Genomic DNA, 17,500 nt, shown 5'->3' with positions numbered 1-17,500 from the left:
TTCAAACCAGATCCAGACAAGACCCGGGACCAGATCCAGACCCGTCCAGGACCAGATCCAGTCCAGTCCAGGACTAGATCCAGACCCGTCCAGGACCAGATCCAGTCCAGTCCAGGACCAGATCCAGTCCAGTCCAGGACTAGATCCCGGACCAGACCCCCCAGGATGTCCAGGAGCTCCCGGTTGGTCCGCCCCGGGTCCGGTAGGACCGTGGGGTCCAGACTCCCGGGCCCCAGGAGGCAGAGCGTGGGGGAGAAACTGATGAAGGCCGGTTCTGACGGAGGGTCCCCCCACCACCGGGGTCCCGGAACGGGACCAGAACCCGGGGATGGACCCCGGAGCCTTGGCCCGGCCCCGGTTCTGGATCATCCCCCAGGCCGGGTCCAGGCTGAGGAAGTGGACCCGTTGGTTCCCCAGAGTAGAACTAGTCCTCCAGAAGACCCCAGAGCCTCAGGACTACAGCAGGACTGGTTCCAGGCTCCAGTCCAGGACCCAGTCCGCAGTAAGTCCCCCGCTTCAGACTCCAACCCCATGTCACTAGTACCCCACACTGCTACTGACACTAGTAGTCTGGATACAACTAGTAGTTCCTACATGTTATTTGCTACTTGTAACTGGTAGCTCTTAGAACTAGTAGCTTCTACACGTAGCTAGTAGGTCCTACAAGTAACTAATTGTCTGTAAAACGATGTTAGCTTCTAGATGTTACAAGTTGTCTGTATAACTAGTAGCTTCTACATGTAACAGGTTGTCCGTATAACTAGTAGCTTCTACATGTAACAAGTTGTCTGTATAACTAGTAGCTTCTACATGTCACAAGTAGTCTGTATAACTAGTAGCTTCTAGATGTAACAGGTTGTCCGTGTAACTAGTAGCTTCTACATGTAACAAGTTGTCCGTATAACTAGTATCTTCTACATGTAACAAGTAGTCTGTATAACTAGTAGCTTCTACATGTAACAAGTTGTCTGTATAACTAGTATCTTCTACATGTAACAAGTTGTCCGTATAACTAGTAGCTTCTACATGTTACAAGTTGTCCGTATAACTAGTAGCTTCTACATGTAACAAGTTGTCCGTATAACTAGTAGCTTCTACATGTAACAAGTTGTCCGTATAACTAGTAGCTTTTACATGTAACAAGTTGTCCATATAACTAGTAGCTTCTGCATGTAACAAGTTGTCTGTATAACTAGTAGCTTCTACATGTAACAAGTTGTCTGTATAACTAGTAGCTTCTAGATGTAACAGGTTGTCCGTATAACTAGTAGCTTCTACATGTTACAAGTTGTCTGTATAACTAGTAGCTTCCACATGTAACAAGTTGTCTGTTTAACTAGTAGCTTCTAGATGTAACAGGTTGTCCGTATAACTAGTAGCTTCTAGATGTAACAGGTTGTCCGTATAACTAGTAGCTTCTACATGTTACAAGTTGTCCGTATAACTAGTAGCTTCTACATGTAACAAGTAGTCTGCATAACTAGTAGCTTCTACATGTAACAAGTTGTCTGTATAACTAGTAGCTTCTACATGTTACAAGTTGTCTGTATAACTAGTAGCTTCTACATGTTACAAGTTGTCTGTATAACTAGTAGCTTCTACATGTAACAAGTAGTCTGTATAACTAGTAGCTTCTACATGTAACAAGTTGTCCGTATAACTAGTAGCTTCTACATGTAACAAGTAGTCTGTATAACTAGTAGCTTCTACATGTTACAAGTTGTCTGTATAACTAGTAGCTTCTACATGTTACAAGTAGTCTGTATAACTAGTACTCCTCTAGAGTAGAGGGAGTGTTGACCCTCCCCCTCTCTTGACTCCCCCTGGGGGGGAGGTTCGGAGGTGATGATGCTAGGAGGTGTGTGTGTGGAGGGGGAGGGGGGAGACTTATCAGTGCCTCCCTCCCACATTCCCGACCCAGCGTGAGTCCGCCCCCAGGGAGGGGGGTGTGTGGGGGTAGGAGAGAGGAGAGATGAAGTACAGAGACAATAGAGACAGCCCAGACAGTAGTATTTTTTAAGGTTAAAAAGATTAATTGAATAATTTAGCATTTTTTTTAATTTAATCGAATGAAGCTGCCGATGGACTGGATGTTAAGAAATATTATCCTCTGCCAAATAATCAGTTTTGGACATTGGGGCTTAATGGATACTGCAGTAATGACATTTAGTTTCGCTGAAATCCCTGTTGTAAAATATAATAGAGAGAGTATAGAGAGTAGAGATGGTAGATACTAGTGATTGGTCGTTCGCGACCGAATCAGTTCGAACGAACGAATCTTTAACAAGAACGAACCGAACTGATTCTTCTCTCTCGTTCGTCCCGTTCGTTCTCAGACTCGACTCCTCCCAGACCCACTAGTCGCTGACTGGCTGTTCGTTCGCTGACTGTGAGTGGTGAAGAGGGAATAGGCTTAGTGAGCGAGCCCCCCCCCCCCCCCCCCATCATTGCTAAATAAAGTCTATTATCTTGCTGAGATGTTAAAGATTCAATAATCAACTATCCCCACCCCCCCACCCCCCCTGCATCCCGCTGCGTTTGGTTAAATTTAGATTGATGACCGACTTCCACGATCTTTTGAGAATGAGAACGAGGGGGGAGCTGAGTCTGACTGACTCAGCTGAAAACCGTGCATTCCATGATTCGATTCACCGGAAACTCGACTGAACGAACGAACGATTCTGAACGGTTCTTCTTGGCGAACTGACTGACGCGAACTGAATCAAGGAAAAGAATCATTGAATCCATAACTAGTAGAGACGGTATAAATGGTAGAACACAGTAGAGATGGTAGGAGACGGTAGAGATGATGCGAGACAGTAGAGATGATAGGAGACAGTAGAGATGATAGAAGACAGTAGAGAATATAGTAGACCTCCTTTATCTTCTCCACACCAGCTAGCTAGACGTTTAGCGTCCTGCAGCTGATCATTGCACCAGACCCAGAGTCATACTAGTGTGTGCCGGACCCAGGGCCATACTAGTGTGTGCTGCTGTGTTCTTTTTGGAAAATAGTTGCCGAGTCAGGATCGCTTGTAACTCACTTTATTTGGTATAGGTTCGCTATTATATGAAGAAAAAGGAGAGGAATTGTATATGCACGCGTGAAGATACGCTTAGTAGGACATCTGATGGATGCGTTACCTGGAGTGTTCTGGCCCCCTGGGCTATGTGTTGTGACTTTAATAATGGGCAGGTGTGGACTCAGTTATGTGCTCTGATTGGCTATGCATTGGTGCTGCACTCCCGCCTCCTGGATAACCGCATGTGTACTCGGTGCTGATCCCTTGTGGCTATGTGCGGGAATTACACTTATTTTTGTGGCCTTGAGCGTCTGAGTTTCTCAAGCTCCCTGGGCCGCTTGTGTCTCTAGAATTGATACATGAATGATTGGCTCCTTGTATGAGCCGGACGTTCTCAAACACCCTGTACCGCTTGTATCTCAAAGAATTGTTACATGAGAAAGAAGCCTCACTAGTCGCCAAGGACATATGTGGCCTGTTGGTATGAATGTGTGAATTTATGTCACAGTGCTGGACCCAGAGACAAAAGCGTGTGCGTCTGACCCAGAGCAATACTCGTGTGCGCATGACCCAGAGCAATACTCGTGTGCGCCTGACCCAGAGCCATACTCGTGTGTGCCGGACCCAGAGCCGGACGTGCGCAGGGCAGGACGCTAACAGTGCATGACAGATGACATTTCCAGTGCGGGGGCGGAGTTGAGCGGTGGACGCTGACAGCAGAAGTTCTGGATCTGGGTTAGCCTCCGTTAGCCCGTGTCAGCCCGCCGCCCGGCTGAATCTGTCTGTGCCGCGGCGTTTACGTAACCCCCCCTGTCTGCTCCCGTATCGATCAGAAGTGTCCTCGTGAGTCGTACCCTCTGAGCCCCCAGCGGGGGGGGGGGGGGACCTCCTGTGAAACCGGTGGGACCCTGTTGAGACACGCAGCAGACGCTTTCTCCCCACACACCCACCGGGACTCATCGGGGGGGGGGGTGGAGATGGGAGATGGGAGATGATGATCTGTGGTTTAAGACTTGATCATCGGTTAGGAATTATAGGGTGTGTTTGTGTGTGTGCGTGTTTGTGTGTGTGCGTGTTTGTGGGTATTGGTGTGTGTGTGCGTGTTTGTGTGTGTGTGTTTGTGGGTATTTGTGTGTGTGGGGGTGTTTTTGTGTGTGTGTCGGTGTGTGTGGTGCGTGTGTGCGGTGTGTGTTTGTGTGTGTGAGTGTGTCTTTGTACGGATGTGTGTTAGTGTGTGCATGTTTGTCGTGTGGGGGTGTGTGTACGTGTGTGTGTTTGTGTGAGTGTGTGTGTGCACGTGTGTGTGTGTGTGTGTGTGTGCGTCAGGTGTTACCAAACATACACCGTCACCATTCTGAGGGTTTCTGAGAAACGTTTACCTTTATTTGAAGTGGTTAGTAACTAACAGCTCACCTATCTCCGTAGGAGGGGCTACAATAACAGGCTGTACACACACACACACAAACACACACACACACACACACGCACGCACACACACACACACACAGACACACACACGCGCGCGCACACGCACACGCACACACACACACACACACTCACGCTCCCTGCACTGAGTCACATGACCTCTTGCATGTGCCTCTGAGCGCACGTATGTGCACGTGCGTGCCAGACTCCCGGGTCACATGACGCCCGTCCCTGTGAGCGCGTGCGTGTTGACGTGATGGAGGTGATGATCAAAGACCTCAGCAGGCTGAGTCACCGCCGCTCCGATCAGACCATAATAACCCACCATCCCCAGGTGACCCCCACCCCCCGGCGGTCGTCACGGCGACTGGTTGACATGCAGTCATCACAGTGCAGACGGCATGAAACCTAATTGGACCGTTTTAGCCTTGTTCTTGGACCATGATTGGCCCATCTCGGTCTCTTCAGAAAGGGTTTCTGACGTGATTGCTACATTCAACAGGTAGTCTCTATAACTAGTAGCCTCTACATTTAACAAGTTGTCTGTATAACTAGTAGCTTCTACATGTAACAAGTTGTCCGTATAACTAGTAGCTTCTACAAGTAGCAAGTTGTCTGTTTAACTAGTAGTTTCTACAAGTAACAAGTTGTCTGCATAACTAGTATCTTCTACAAGTAACAAGTTTTCCGTATAACTAGAAGCTTCCACAAGTATCACGTTGTCTGTATCACTAGTAGCCTCTACAAGTAACACCTCTGCATAAATAGTAGCTTCTACAAGTTGTCTGTATAACAAGTAGCTTCTACAAGTTGTCCGTATAACTAGTGGCTTCTACAAGAAATAAGTTGTCCGTATAACTAGCAGCTTCTACAAGTAACAAGTTGTCTGTATTACTAGAAAGTATTGGAGCAAGAGTATGGACAGTACGTACATCTCAATCTCTTCCGAAAGTGTTTTTAATGGGATTTCCTTGATCACATGACCGTGTTCATCTGAGGGGAGCTAAGTTGCTACGTGATGTGCTTCTGTTGAGCCCGCACCGCGGAATCCTTAACATGTTGGCTCCCATGTGACCTGGTTATTACGCTAGCCAGACTAAACAGTTAGCGTAGCAGTGCTGTTTAGTCCCCATCTAATCTATGGGGCCGGCTAGCCTTGAGCGCTAGTCAGAGTTACCGGATACAAGATGTCCGCCCTGGGGCTTCCTGTGACAGAGCCAGACACTGAATCAATACTGACACACACATTCCATATGTGTGTGTGTGTGTGTGTGTGTGTGTGTGTGTGTGTGTGTGTGTGTGTGTGTGTGTGTGTGTGTGTGTGGTGTCTACATGGTAGAAATATGAACCAGCTGCACCGATCAAATATGCCGCTGTGTTTATTTCAGAAAGTTAGGATTAAAGAAAGTGTATAATTTATTTAAAACAAGTAAATATTTGATGCAACTCCTGCGGTTGTTTCGTGAGGAGAATAAAGGAGTTACAGAGTCGGGTATTATTTGATATTAATAAATTATACATGAAGTGTTTATTATATTGTAGTGTAGGGTTACTGGCATTTATCTTCGAATCAGAAGACATGTGGGATTGTCTGTGTGTGTGTGTGTGTGTGTGTGTGCGTGCGTGCGTGCGTGCGTGTGTGTGTGTGTGTGTGTGTGTGTGTGTGTGTGTGTGTGTGTGTGTCTCTGTGTATGCTTAGCAGAAACCTGAACCTGTGTTTAGCTATGTGTGTGTTTAGTGTGTGTGGTGGGTTTGAACAGCTGAAAGGAGAGGTTGTGACCTCTGTAATCTGACCGGTTGTGTCCTGTTCTGGTCTTTCAGAGGTCAGGGGTCAAGCTAGTCCCCTTAAGGGTCCTCATATGTGACTTTATTAAGGATTCATACATCAATATATGCATATGTATGAATATATATGTATCGTACAAAACGCTGTATTAAAGCACTGTGTGTGTGTGTGTGTGTGTGTGTGTGTGTGTGTGTGTGTGTGTGTGTGTGTGTGTGTGTGTGTGTGTGTGTCTGATCATCACAAATTGAAAATGTGGAACTTTAACAGGAAGTGACTGAGTTCAAATTGCTCTTATTAAAATAAAGATGGGGGGTTATAGGAGTCACATGAGAGAGAGAGAGAGAGAGAGAGAGAGAGAGAGAGAGAGAGAGAGAGAGAGAGAGGGAGGGAGGGGAGAGAGAGAGAGAGAGAGAGAGAGAGAGAGAGAGAGAGAGACCGGTCGTGACCTGTTGGGAAATAGCAGTGTTGTAACTCATTGTTACAACACACCGACACGCACAAAGACACACACTCCCCTCACACCATCTGCTGTTTGAGGGGTTGAGATGTTATCCAGCAGTATAAATGCATGCATCAACTTGTGTGCGTGTGCCCCTATATGTGTGTGTGTGCTCGTCTGTGATTTTGTGTGTGTTGGTGTGTGTGCTTGTTCCTGCGTGTGAGTTTGTGTGTGTTTGTGTGTGTTTGTGTGTGTGTGTGTGTGTGTGTGTGTGTGTGTGTGTGTGTATGTTTGTGTTGGTGTACATCTCCCTGTGTGTGTGTTTGTGTGTGTGTGTGTGTGTGTGTGTGTGTGTGTGTGTGTGTGTGTGTGTGTGTGTGTGTGTGTGTGTGTGTGTGGTGTCCCTCTGTGGAGTCCCCCCGCTACATCTCCCTGTGGTCCCTCACCACCAGGAGGAACCTCTGTCTACTGTTGACTGACACACAGCAACACGCCCCTCCATCACACCCAGTCCAGTCCTCTAAGATCCACTCCAGGGTTTTCTCTGCTGTCCATCACACCCAGTCCAGTCCTCACAGATCCACTCCAGGGTTTTCTCTGCTGTCCATCACACCCAGTCCAGTCCTCACAGATCCACTCCAGGGTTTCCCTTCTGAGCCAGACTCTCACACCTCCTGCTGGTAGTTCATCATCTCTGGTTCCTCTCCTAGATCTACCATGACCCCTGGTGTTCAGAGTGTGGCCTACAGAAAGCCAGACAGGCAGACAGAAAGACAGACAGACAGACAGACAGATGGGGAGGGAGGAGAGACAGGCAGCCAGACAGACAGTCAGACAGACAGACATTTGGGGAGGGAGGAGAGACAGCCAGCCAGACAGACAGTCAGACAGACAGACATTTGGGGAGGGAGGAGAGACAGCCAGACAGACAGACAGTCAGACCGACAGACAGATGGGGAGGGAGGAGAGACAGGGAGCCAGACAGACAGGGAGGGAGGGAGGGAGGAGAGACAGGCAGACAGACAGACAGTCTGCTAGCCACTCCTGTTGCCACTCCTGTTAGCCGCTCCTGCTAGCCGCTCCTGCTAGCCGCTCCTGCTAGCAGACTGTGTTGGTGGCTGGCGGCGGCGAACAGCCTGTGATGAATGACGCTAATGGGGAGAGCGACTCCAGCAGAGAGGTAAATACAGGGCCTTTTAACCCCAGCACAGACACAGAGGAGGGGTTTAAATGTGGTGGAGAGCGGAGCGGCTTCTGGAGGAAGATGGGTTTTAAATGGTGGGGGATGGCGGAGGGCTCTGTACTTAAAGAACGTCTGATGGCTCTATTTCTCACCTTTAAACAAACCGTCTAGCCTCCGGGTGGAGGAAGAGAAATGACGATGAGAGAGGGGGAGAGAGGGAGAGGGAGAGAGAGGGAGTGAGGGAGTTAGGGATGGAGGGAGGGAGAGGGAGAGAAGGAGAGAGAGAGATTGAGAGAGAGAGAGAGAGAGAGAGAGAGAGAGAGAGAGAGAGAGAGAGGGAACAAGAGAGACAGAGTCTTTACTAAGCCTCTCAGCTCTCAGTCTCACCTGTCCATCACCAGGAGAGGAGAGAACTAATTACCGACAGCCAGAAGTCTGCCTTCCGTCTCCTGACGAGACCTCCGCTCTACCACCTGGTGGGCGGTCATTAGGAGCCGTTTCAGACTCTTCCGATGTCCACCTAGAAGTATGGCTGACTGTAAACCTGGCCTGCTGGAGCTGCTTTATCTCCCCCACTCCCACTTGCGCGGTCACAAATGGACAGATCTCAAAATGGCTTTTAAAACTTCACAGTTGGTGCTTAAAATCTGGGCCTTCGACGGCGGACCCCGGGCGAGGTCTGTCTTACATCAGGGCCTCACATGCTGCTTGTGTCTTGTACTCAAATTGAAAGTATCAGTTCATGACTGGAATGAAAGTGTGTTGTTAGCGAAGTGAGGTTCCCGAAGCGCCAGCCAGCCGAGTCTGCGGTCTGTGGGGGGAGGGAGTGTGGTCTCACTGGGCGATGAAGTCATCGCTAAGACATTCTCCGGCTAAGCTAGGCCTCCTAAGCTAACAGGAGACCGATACCGTGCCTTAGCTGGGAGAGAAAGGAGGAGAGTAGGGGGCATGAGAGAGGAGATAGGAGAGGAGAGGAGGGAGGGGAGGAGAGGAGAGGGTAGCAGAGGAGATGAGAGTGAAGAGGGGAAGAGAGGAGATGAGTGGTGAGGAGAAGGGGGAGGGGAGGGGAGAGGAGGAGAGGAGATGAGAGAGAGGAGGAGAGGAGATGAGAGGGGGGATTGGAAAGGAGGGAAGGAGAGGGGAGAGGAGAGGAAGAGAGGACGAGGGGAGTGAGTGGAGGGGAGGAGTGGAGAGGAGTTGGGTTCCAGTGAGGCGCTGTGATTCCTTGATGTTCAGTGCTCTACTTCTGTGCTGCTGTGCTCTTGGCGAGGTCGTTAAAGCCCGGGCTGGGTTCAGAGGAAGGCTGGGGGAGAACGCTTAACACGGCAGCAGGGAACATGGATTCTAAATCAGGTCCGTCTGGAACGGGACGGCTGACTGCAGAGGTGTCATTACCCCTGGCTGGTCTCTCCTCTCACCCCTGGATGGTCTCTCCTCTCCGGCTGGTCCCTTCCCTCTCGATGGTCTCTCCCCTCCGGCTGGTCTCTCCGCTCCCCCCTGGCTGGTCTCTCCTCTCCCCTCTGGCTGGTCTCTCTGCTCGGCCTGGCCGGTCGCCCCGCTCCCCCCCGGCTGGTCTCTCCTCCCCCCCAGCTGGTCTCTCCTCTCCCCTTTGGCTGGTCTCTCTGCTCCGCCTGGCTGGTCTCTCCTCCCCCTCTGGCTAGTCTGTCCTCTCCCCCCTGACTGTTCTCTCCCCCCTGGCTGGTCTCTCCTCTCCTTTCTGGCTGGTCTCTTCTCACCCCTCTGGCTGGTCTCTCCTCTCCCCTCTGACCGGTCTCCCCTCTGACAGTCTCTCCTCTCCCCCTGCCTGTCTCTCCTCTCCCCTCTGGCTGGTCTCTCCTCTCCCCTCTGGCTGGTCTCTCCTCTCCCTTCTGGCTGGTCTCTTCTCTCCCCTCTGGCTGGTCTCTCCTCTCCACTCTGACCAGTCTCCCCTCTCCCCTCTGACAGTCTCTCCTCTCCCCCTGCCTGTCTCTCCTCTCCCCCCTGGCTTGTCTCTCCTCTCTCCCCTGGCTTGTCTCTCTTCTCCGCTCTGGCTGATCCCTCCCACCTGGCTGGTCTCTCCTCTCCCCCCTGACCGATCTCCCCTCTCTCCCCTGACTGGTCTCTCATCCCCTCTGGCTGGTCTCTCCCACCTGACTGGTCTCTCCCCTCTGGTGTGTCTACAGTCATGCAGACGAAGCACGTTTCAGAGCGCAGAACCGCACAGTGCGTTCGGAGACGTTTCTGTCCACCCGACGCAGCGCAGCCCGGACGGGGAATCTGGGCGGCCCCTGAGAGCGTAGCGGAGGCCCGGACGCGGGTATCAGGGCGCAGTACCCCCAGCCCCGGCCGTTACGTAACCAGGGTTAGATAAGACGCTACGCTAGCGACGGCTAACAGCGTCTGGCGGGCTGCTGGGGAGCGACGCTTTGCTACGCTGGCGCAGTCGGAACGCATCAGGACACACGTCCGCGGCTCGGGGCTGAACCTCTCCTACAGGGCCGGAGCCGCCGCCCGGGGGCCCGCAGGGGGGGGGGGGGGGGGGGGGCCCCAGGGGGCCCGAAGGGGAAACAGAGGCTCGTTAATTCATGGGAAGTCAGAACATGTTGTTGTTGTTGTTCTGGAGATGTTTACACACACACACATACGCACGCACACGCAAGCACACGCACACACACACACACACATATACAATTCATACGCACACACACGCATGCACGCACGCAGGCACACACACATACATACACAGACACACACTTATACACGCGCGCACACACACACGGACACACACACACTGACACATATACTGTGGCCAGCTGTCTAAAATTATCTGCAATCTCTGAATCTCTGTAAGGTTAGAAGGGTTAATATTGGTTGAGGCTGTAGTAGTAGTATTGTAGGTCTGTAGCTGGAGTCTATCGCAGTGGACAGCCTGGCCCCATACTGCCATGATGACTCCATCACATCAGTTCTGACCGCATCACATGACCTCTGCGCTTGAAGTCCATTGGGTCGTTGGGTTGTGCACGTGGTTGTGAACGTGGTCGTGCACGTGTTCCCGCTATGCGGTCATATAGCAGATGCTGTCGTCCAACGTACCCTATGGTGCTTAGATCCATGCAGGTGTAGGGGTCAGGGGTCATCCTGCTCTATGGTGTCTAGATCCATGCAGGTAGGGGTCAGGGGTCATCTTGCTCTATGGTGTCTAGATCCATGCAGGTGTAGGGGTCAGGGGTCATCCTGCTCTATGGTGTCTAGATCCATGCAGGTAGGGGTCAGGGGTCATCCTGCTCTATGGTGTCTAGATCCATGCAGGTAGGGGTCAGGGGTCATCCTGCTCTATGGTGTCTAGATCCATGCAGGTGTAGGGGTCAGGGGTCATCCTGCTCTATGGTGTCTAGATCCATGCAGGTAGGGGTCAGGGGTCATCCTGCTCTATGGTGTCTAGATCCATGCAGGTAGGGGTCAGGGCTCATCCTGCTCTATGGTGTCTAGATCCATGCAGGTAGGGGTCAGGGGTCATCCTGCTCTATGGTGTCTAGATCCATGCAGGTAGGGGTCAGGGCTCATCCTGCTCTATGGTGTCTAGATCCATGCAGGTAGGGGTCAGGGGTCATCCTGCTCTATGGTGTCTAGATCCATGCAGGTAGGGGTCAGGGGTCATCCTGCTCTATGGTGTCTAGATCCATGCAGGTGTAGGGGTCAGGGGTCATCCTGCTCTATGGTGTCTAGATCCATGCAGGTAGGGGTCAGGGGTCATCCTGCTCTATGGTGTCTAGATCCATGCAGGTAGGGGTCAGGGGTCATCCTGCTCTATGGTGTCTAGATCCATGCAGGTAGGGGTCAGGGGTCATCCTGCTCTATGGTGTCTAGATCCATGCAGGTAGGGGTCAGGGGTCATCCTGCTACGTCTTCAGATAGATTGAGGACGTTCAAACCTACAATCGAACCCACAACCTTTCACCTCAGAGATTCAAACCCTGACCGCTGGATTATCCCGCTCCTAATTACGTTATTCCATTAGTAGAACATTGGAGACGTTAGCCCGCAGGAAGTCACCTGACCTCCACAGGAAGTGGCGTCAGTGCGTCTCATGAGGGCCTCATGAGGGTCACCAGTGTACATCATGGGATGGATCGTCATGGCGTCTCCATGGTAACCATCTCTGTGTGATACAGTACAGGTGTTCTTCTGAGCACTATTATGGGAGGTCTGGGGGCGGGGTTAATGCACAGGAAATACACAAAGACCAAGCATTGGTCCAGAGGTTACACTGGCCGGGTCACAAATCTGCATTCCACTTTCCTATTGGTTAGATCACAAGATTATCTGTGTTTCCATTGGTCAGATCATCTGTGTTTCTATTGGTCAGATGGTCAGATTATATGTGTTTGGGTCATTTCAGACATATTCAATATAAACCCATAATAAAAAAATAATATAAACATATAAAATATCTTAAAAATATCTATGAAATATAGAAAATGTTACATTTATACTCAACAAATGTACATAGAATTAAACAAACAAATATCTGAAACCATGACCAACATGTGTCAAAAGATGGAGGTGTGGACGTCTTTCAGAGCAGAAGCAGTAGTCTGGGCTCCGCCCCCTCCACCCCCTCTTCGGAGGGGGCGGAGCTTGTGGATGAGAGGCGGGAACTAATCTGTGGTCTGTAACAACAAACTGTAAGAATGGAGAGAAAGTTCTAACCACGCCACCCCTCAACCCACAGAAATGTGCTCCTGGCAGGAAGACAAGCCAGTAGGAACCTTCTCTCTCTCTCTCTCTCTCTCTCTCTCTCTCTCTCTCTCTCTCTCTCTCTCTCTCTCTCTGTCTCTCTCTGTCTCTCTGTCTGTCTCTTTCTCTCTGTCTGTCTCTTTCTCTATCTCTATCTGTCACACTGTCTCTGTCTCTGTCTGTCTCTCATTCTCTCTCTGTCTCTCTGTCTGTCTCTTTCTCTGCTTCTGTTTCTCACTCTTTCTTCCTCTCTCTCTCTCTATCTCTCTCTGTCTCCCTTCTCTCTCTCACTCTCTGTCTCTCTTCTCTCTCTCTCTGATTCTCTAGTCATGTGGGAACAAACACACACAAACAAACACACACACACACACACGCACACACGCACACACACACACACACACACACACACACACACACACACACACACACACACACACACACACACACTAACACAGAAGTACAACGTCCAGCAAGTCCTGGGCAAACAATGGGGGGGGGGGGGGGGGGGGTTGACCTGATTGGAACAGAGACAGACTCACAGGAAGTACTGAAGTGAGAGAGAGAGAGAGAGAGAGAGAGAGAGAGAGAGAGAGAGAGCGAGAGAGAGAGAGAGAGAGGGGATGATGGGGGAAATCGAGAGAGGGGGGATGATAAGAGAGGGAGAGAGAGAGAGAGAGAGAGAGAGGGGGGGGGGGAGCAAGAGAGAGAGCAGGAGCCAAAACAGAAAGAAAAAACACAGAATAGGTGGAAGGAGGGGGGAGAGAGAGTATGGGGGGAGGAGGAGGAGGGAGGGAGGATAAGGGGGGGATAAGAGGGAGGGGAGGGAGAGAGTGAGATTAGAGGGGGAGGGGAGGGGAAGAGGGGAAAAATGAGAGGGGAGGGGGAGAGGAGAGAGAGAGGGGCCGGAGGAGAGGGAGAGAGAGCAGAGGGGGAGGAGGAGAGGGGGAGGAGGGAGAGAGAGCAGAGGGTGGGGGGGGGGAAAGGGGGTTCAGTAGAGAGTTTGGAGTACCAGAGAGAGGAGGTGGTCTTCAGTCTCTGTTGGAACTACAAGCTAAACTAAACTAACCCTAACTAGAAACTAACTAACCCAAACTAACCTTGACCAGCGAAACAAACGATAGGAACTAACGAGGAGCCAGAGGGTGAGTGACTATGGACACAAACACACACGCACGCACAATCACACGCACAAGCACACCTCACTGAAAACCCACATTCACACATACCTAGTCTCTCTCTCTCTCTTTCTCTTTCTCTTTCTCTCTCTCTCTCTCTCTCTCTCTCCCTCCCTCTCTCTCTCTCTCTTTCTTTCTCTTTCTCTTTCTCTCTCTCTCTCTCTCTCTCTCTCTCTCTGTCTCTCTCTCTCTCTCATGCTCTCTCTCTCTCTCCCTCCCCTCTCTCTCTCTCTCTCTCTCTCCCTCTCATGTAAACATATATCTATGCTGCTCAAACAGTTGCACCAGCAGCAGAAAAATCATGTGTATCTTTGTTTAATTTACCGCTGAGTTGTTCCAGCCGTTACATTCCTCATACTATTAGTACTACTCATTCGTACTACTCCTACTTAACACTAACATTACTGCTATTCCTAGTATAAATAGTTGTTTGGCAACTGGTTCGAGTGGGACTTGATCCCAGTACCAGTGCTGTGTGTGTGATGGGCTGTTGGTGGGTCTGGTCTGTAGACGTAGCCTGGGGAAAAGTCTTCTTATTATTACATATTAGTCATGGTTGGCTGGTTGGCTGTGAAGAGCTGTAACTGGGTGCATCTATCTGTCTGTCTGTCTGTCTGTCGGTCTTTGTCTGTCTGTACCTCTAATTTCTGTCCTTCTCTGTCTGTCTGTCTGTCTGTCTGTCTGTCTGTCTGTCTGTCTGTCTGTCTGTCTGTCTGTCGGTCTGTCGGCCTGTCGGTCTGTCGGTCTGTCTGTCTGTCTGTCTGTCTGTCTGTCTGTCTGTCTGTACCTCTAATGTCTGTCCTTCCCTGGCTGTCTGTCTGCCTGGCTGTCTGTATCTGTCTGTCTGTCTGTACTTCTAATGTCCTTCCTTCTCTTTCTGTCTGTCTTTCCTTCTCTGTCTATCTGTCTGTACCATTACTGTCTTGCCATTTTGAATGTAAGCACATGCTTTTCTAATCATGACAGATTTAAGTTTTGAAGCTTCAAGTTAATGAAATTCAAATCCTGAATTATCTGCTGAAGACAGAGCGGTAGATCACTTTAGATACATCTCAACTGGAGACATACCATCTAAAGCTGAAGTAAAATTTGTTTTTCTTAAGTTACATCTTTGTTACACTTTAGTTACACTTTGTTACTCTTAAGTTACATCTCTGTTACACTTTAGTTACGTTTCGTTACTCTTTAGTTAGATTGCGATACTCTTTAGTTACATCTCTGTGACTCTTTAGTTACATCTTTGTGACTGTCTGTGCGTCTCTCCGTCCTTCAGACCAGTGTGTGGATTCCCACCAGTCCTCCTCCATGAAGCTGTGTTGTTATGTTGGTTTCCAGTGGCCCGGGGGTTTCCAGGGGTGCTGGAAAGAGTCCGGGTCAGAGCCAGTCTGTCTCTGAACGATACGGCAGCACCACAGCTTGAAGATGCACTCAGCTAGCGCACATCTGCATAAAGTGTTTGATGGTGATCTCACCCTCTCTCGTTCATTCATAGCCCATTCATATTCAAAATGGACCTGAATATCATTTTAATTATTGGAGGGATATCCTCTTGAAAGACTTTAAAGGTTGATGTGGTATTTCAGTTCTTTCAAGCTGGCAAAATAAAATGCAAACAACAACAAACACTATGAACATTCCAAGGGACACGGTGGACCTTTAAACTGAATCTCAAGCAGTGGCCTTTGTCGAGGAAAGGACCTTATGGCTTCCTGTTTGCTCATAACCTTCTATCTTCAATCACAGACATTTCTCTGTCTTTCTCTAACACACACACTCAACTTCAGCTCCTCTTCACAGAGCAGATCTTCCTGATTTAGTGTCTCTATCCTCGGCCTATGGCTAGACGGGTGAGAAGGGAACACTTTCCCTCGGCCCCACACCCCCTTCCACCTACCCCGATGTAAACATCCTACTTCATATTACATTCCAACACGTTGACACTGTCAGTCGGAGCAGCCAGCTGTTCTGGCTCCGCCTCTTCTCCAGCTCCTCCTACTACATGGAATAGGCTCCTCCTACTTCATCTAGGAGGAGCCAGGCTGTTCTCTCTGCTCTGCCTCCTCCCTGGCTCCTCCTCTAGCTAGTAGGAGGAGCCAGGCTGTCCTCTCTGCTCCGCCTTCTCCCTGGCTCCTCCTCTAGCTAGTTGGAGGAGCCAGGCTGTCCTTTCTGCTCCGCCTCCTCCCTGTAGGAGGAGCAAGGATGTCCTCTCTGCTCCTCCTACAGGTAGTAGGAGGAGCAAAGCTGTCCTCTCTGCTCCGCCTCCTCCCTGGCTCCTCCTAATACCTGTTGGAGGAGCCAGGCCGTCCTCTCTGCTCCGCCTCCTCCCTGGGGTTTGTGCTCTGAGCTCTGCTCTGAGGAGTGGTTGGGCTCTGAGGAGTGGTTGGGCTCTGATCCTGCGGTAGTCCCAGTGGGTAGTCCCAGCGGACAGCCATGGAGCTGTGGAGGTCTGGATCAGTGCCTGGAGGCGTCTGCAGCACTCTGCCTGGCGCGTGTCCACCGTAAGCCGGCTGCCAGAGCGGCAGGCCGGCCAGCGGTCGCCCAGACCAGAGCACCGCAGCTGAGGGCGGATAGAATAGGATAGAGGCTCTGAGGTTCTGGGCTGGGGGGGGGGGGGGGGGGGGGGGTAGGAGACTGCAGACTGCTGTTCACTGGTCCGGTCGGCGCACCTTCTCAGCACCTATCATCCTCCCACTGCCTCTGGAGGCAGCATCCCTCTTGTGGGTTCCTTCTCCAGGGTTCTATCCTCTTGGTTTGGAGACGTTCTCCTTGAAGGCTTTTAGATGTCTGAAGGTTATGGGGGGGGGGGTCCTCTAGGTGGGTCCCATCATCAGGGGGCTGTGCAAACCTTGGTGACTGACTGTGATACAGGCTGCACTAATAATGCTGATGGGATTTCACCTGACAGGTAAAGTCACCTGTCAGGTGAGTTTACCCGATAGGAGTGTTTACCTGTCACTTACGTTTTGAAGATAGGTGAAGGGAGCTGACAAGTGACTGCACTTACCTGTCAGCCGCGTTTAAGTGCAGAGCTAGGTGTTACTGTTCTTGTTCTGAGCCGACATGGTCAGCAGTTTAAGGAGCGGTAAAACTTCAGGATTGTTTCATGCGAGTTTGAAAAGTTCACAGAGAGAAAGAGGGAAGGAGGGAGAGAGCGAGGGAAGGAGGGAGAGAGACGGAAGGAGGCAGAGAGAGAGGGAAGGCGGGAGAGAGAGATGGAGGGAGGGAGGGAGAGAGAGATGGAGGGAGAGAGGAAAGGTGGGAGAGAGGGAAAGAGAGAGTGAGAGAAGGAGGGACAGAGGGAAGAAGGGAGGAGAGGAGGAAGAGGGAAGGAGGGAGAGAGAGAAGAAGGGAGCGAGGGAAGGAGGGAGAGAAGGAGGGAGAGAGAGATGGAGGGAGAGAGGGAAGGAGGGTTAGACGGAAGCAGGGAGAGCAAGCCAGAGAGTGAGAGACAGAGAGTGTAAGAGTCTATAATTTAGGTCACTCGTGCTCCTACTGGTTTTTAAAGTTTCTCCCTTCAGTATCATGATCTCCAGCCCCGGCCTCCTGAAGCCGTAGCCATCTGAGTGAGAGGCATGCAGGTCTTTGTATGGTAGGAGCGAGGAGTGTCTCTTTTATCCGGAGGTGGTGGGCTGTATCCCCTCGTCTGCCAGGCCCAGATAAAAGCATTCAGTCGGTTCCAGGATGGTTCCTCTCGGCCGCGGCTGAGGGAACGTCCTCAGACCGTAAAGCGTCTCATGGGGGGAGAGAGCC

At 50.8% G+C, this 17,500-nt stretch overlaps 1 protein-coding gene across 5 annotated transcripts in view; it reads left to right on the top strand.

Annotated features, from left to right (window-relative positions):
- Positions 1 to 17,500, top strand: part of kiaa1217 (KIAA1217 ortholog) — a 76,359-nt gene that overhangs the window by 574 nt on the left and 58,285 nt on the right. For 4 of the 5 annotated variants that reach the window (XM_079754689.1, XM_079754684.1, XM_079754683.1 and 1 more), the window contains exon 1: positions 1 to 502. This exon is cut by the window's left edge. In XM_079754689.1, the coding sequence (XP_079610815.1) occupies positions 166 to 502 (337 nt within the window). In that variant the 5' untranslated portion in view covers positions 1 to 165. Of the gene's footprint in view, positions 503 to 13,584; positions 13,718 to 17,500 lie in introns of those variants that run through there. The other variant, XM_079754685.1, reaches the window with a different exon arrangement.

The sequence above is a fragment of the Pollachius pollachius genome, assembly GCF_949987615.1.
Source record: "Pollachius pollachius genome assembly, chromosome: 17".
Classification (NCBI taxonomy): domain Eukaryota; kingdom Metazoa; phylum Chordata; class Actinopteri; order Gadiformes; family Gadidae; genus Pollachius; species Pollachius pollachius.
The sequence above is the reverse complement of the archived record's forward strand: the minus strand, read 5'-3'. Positions and strand labels throughout refer to the sequence as shown.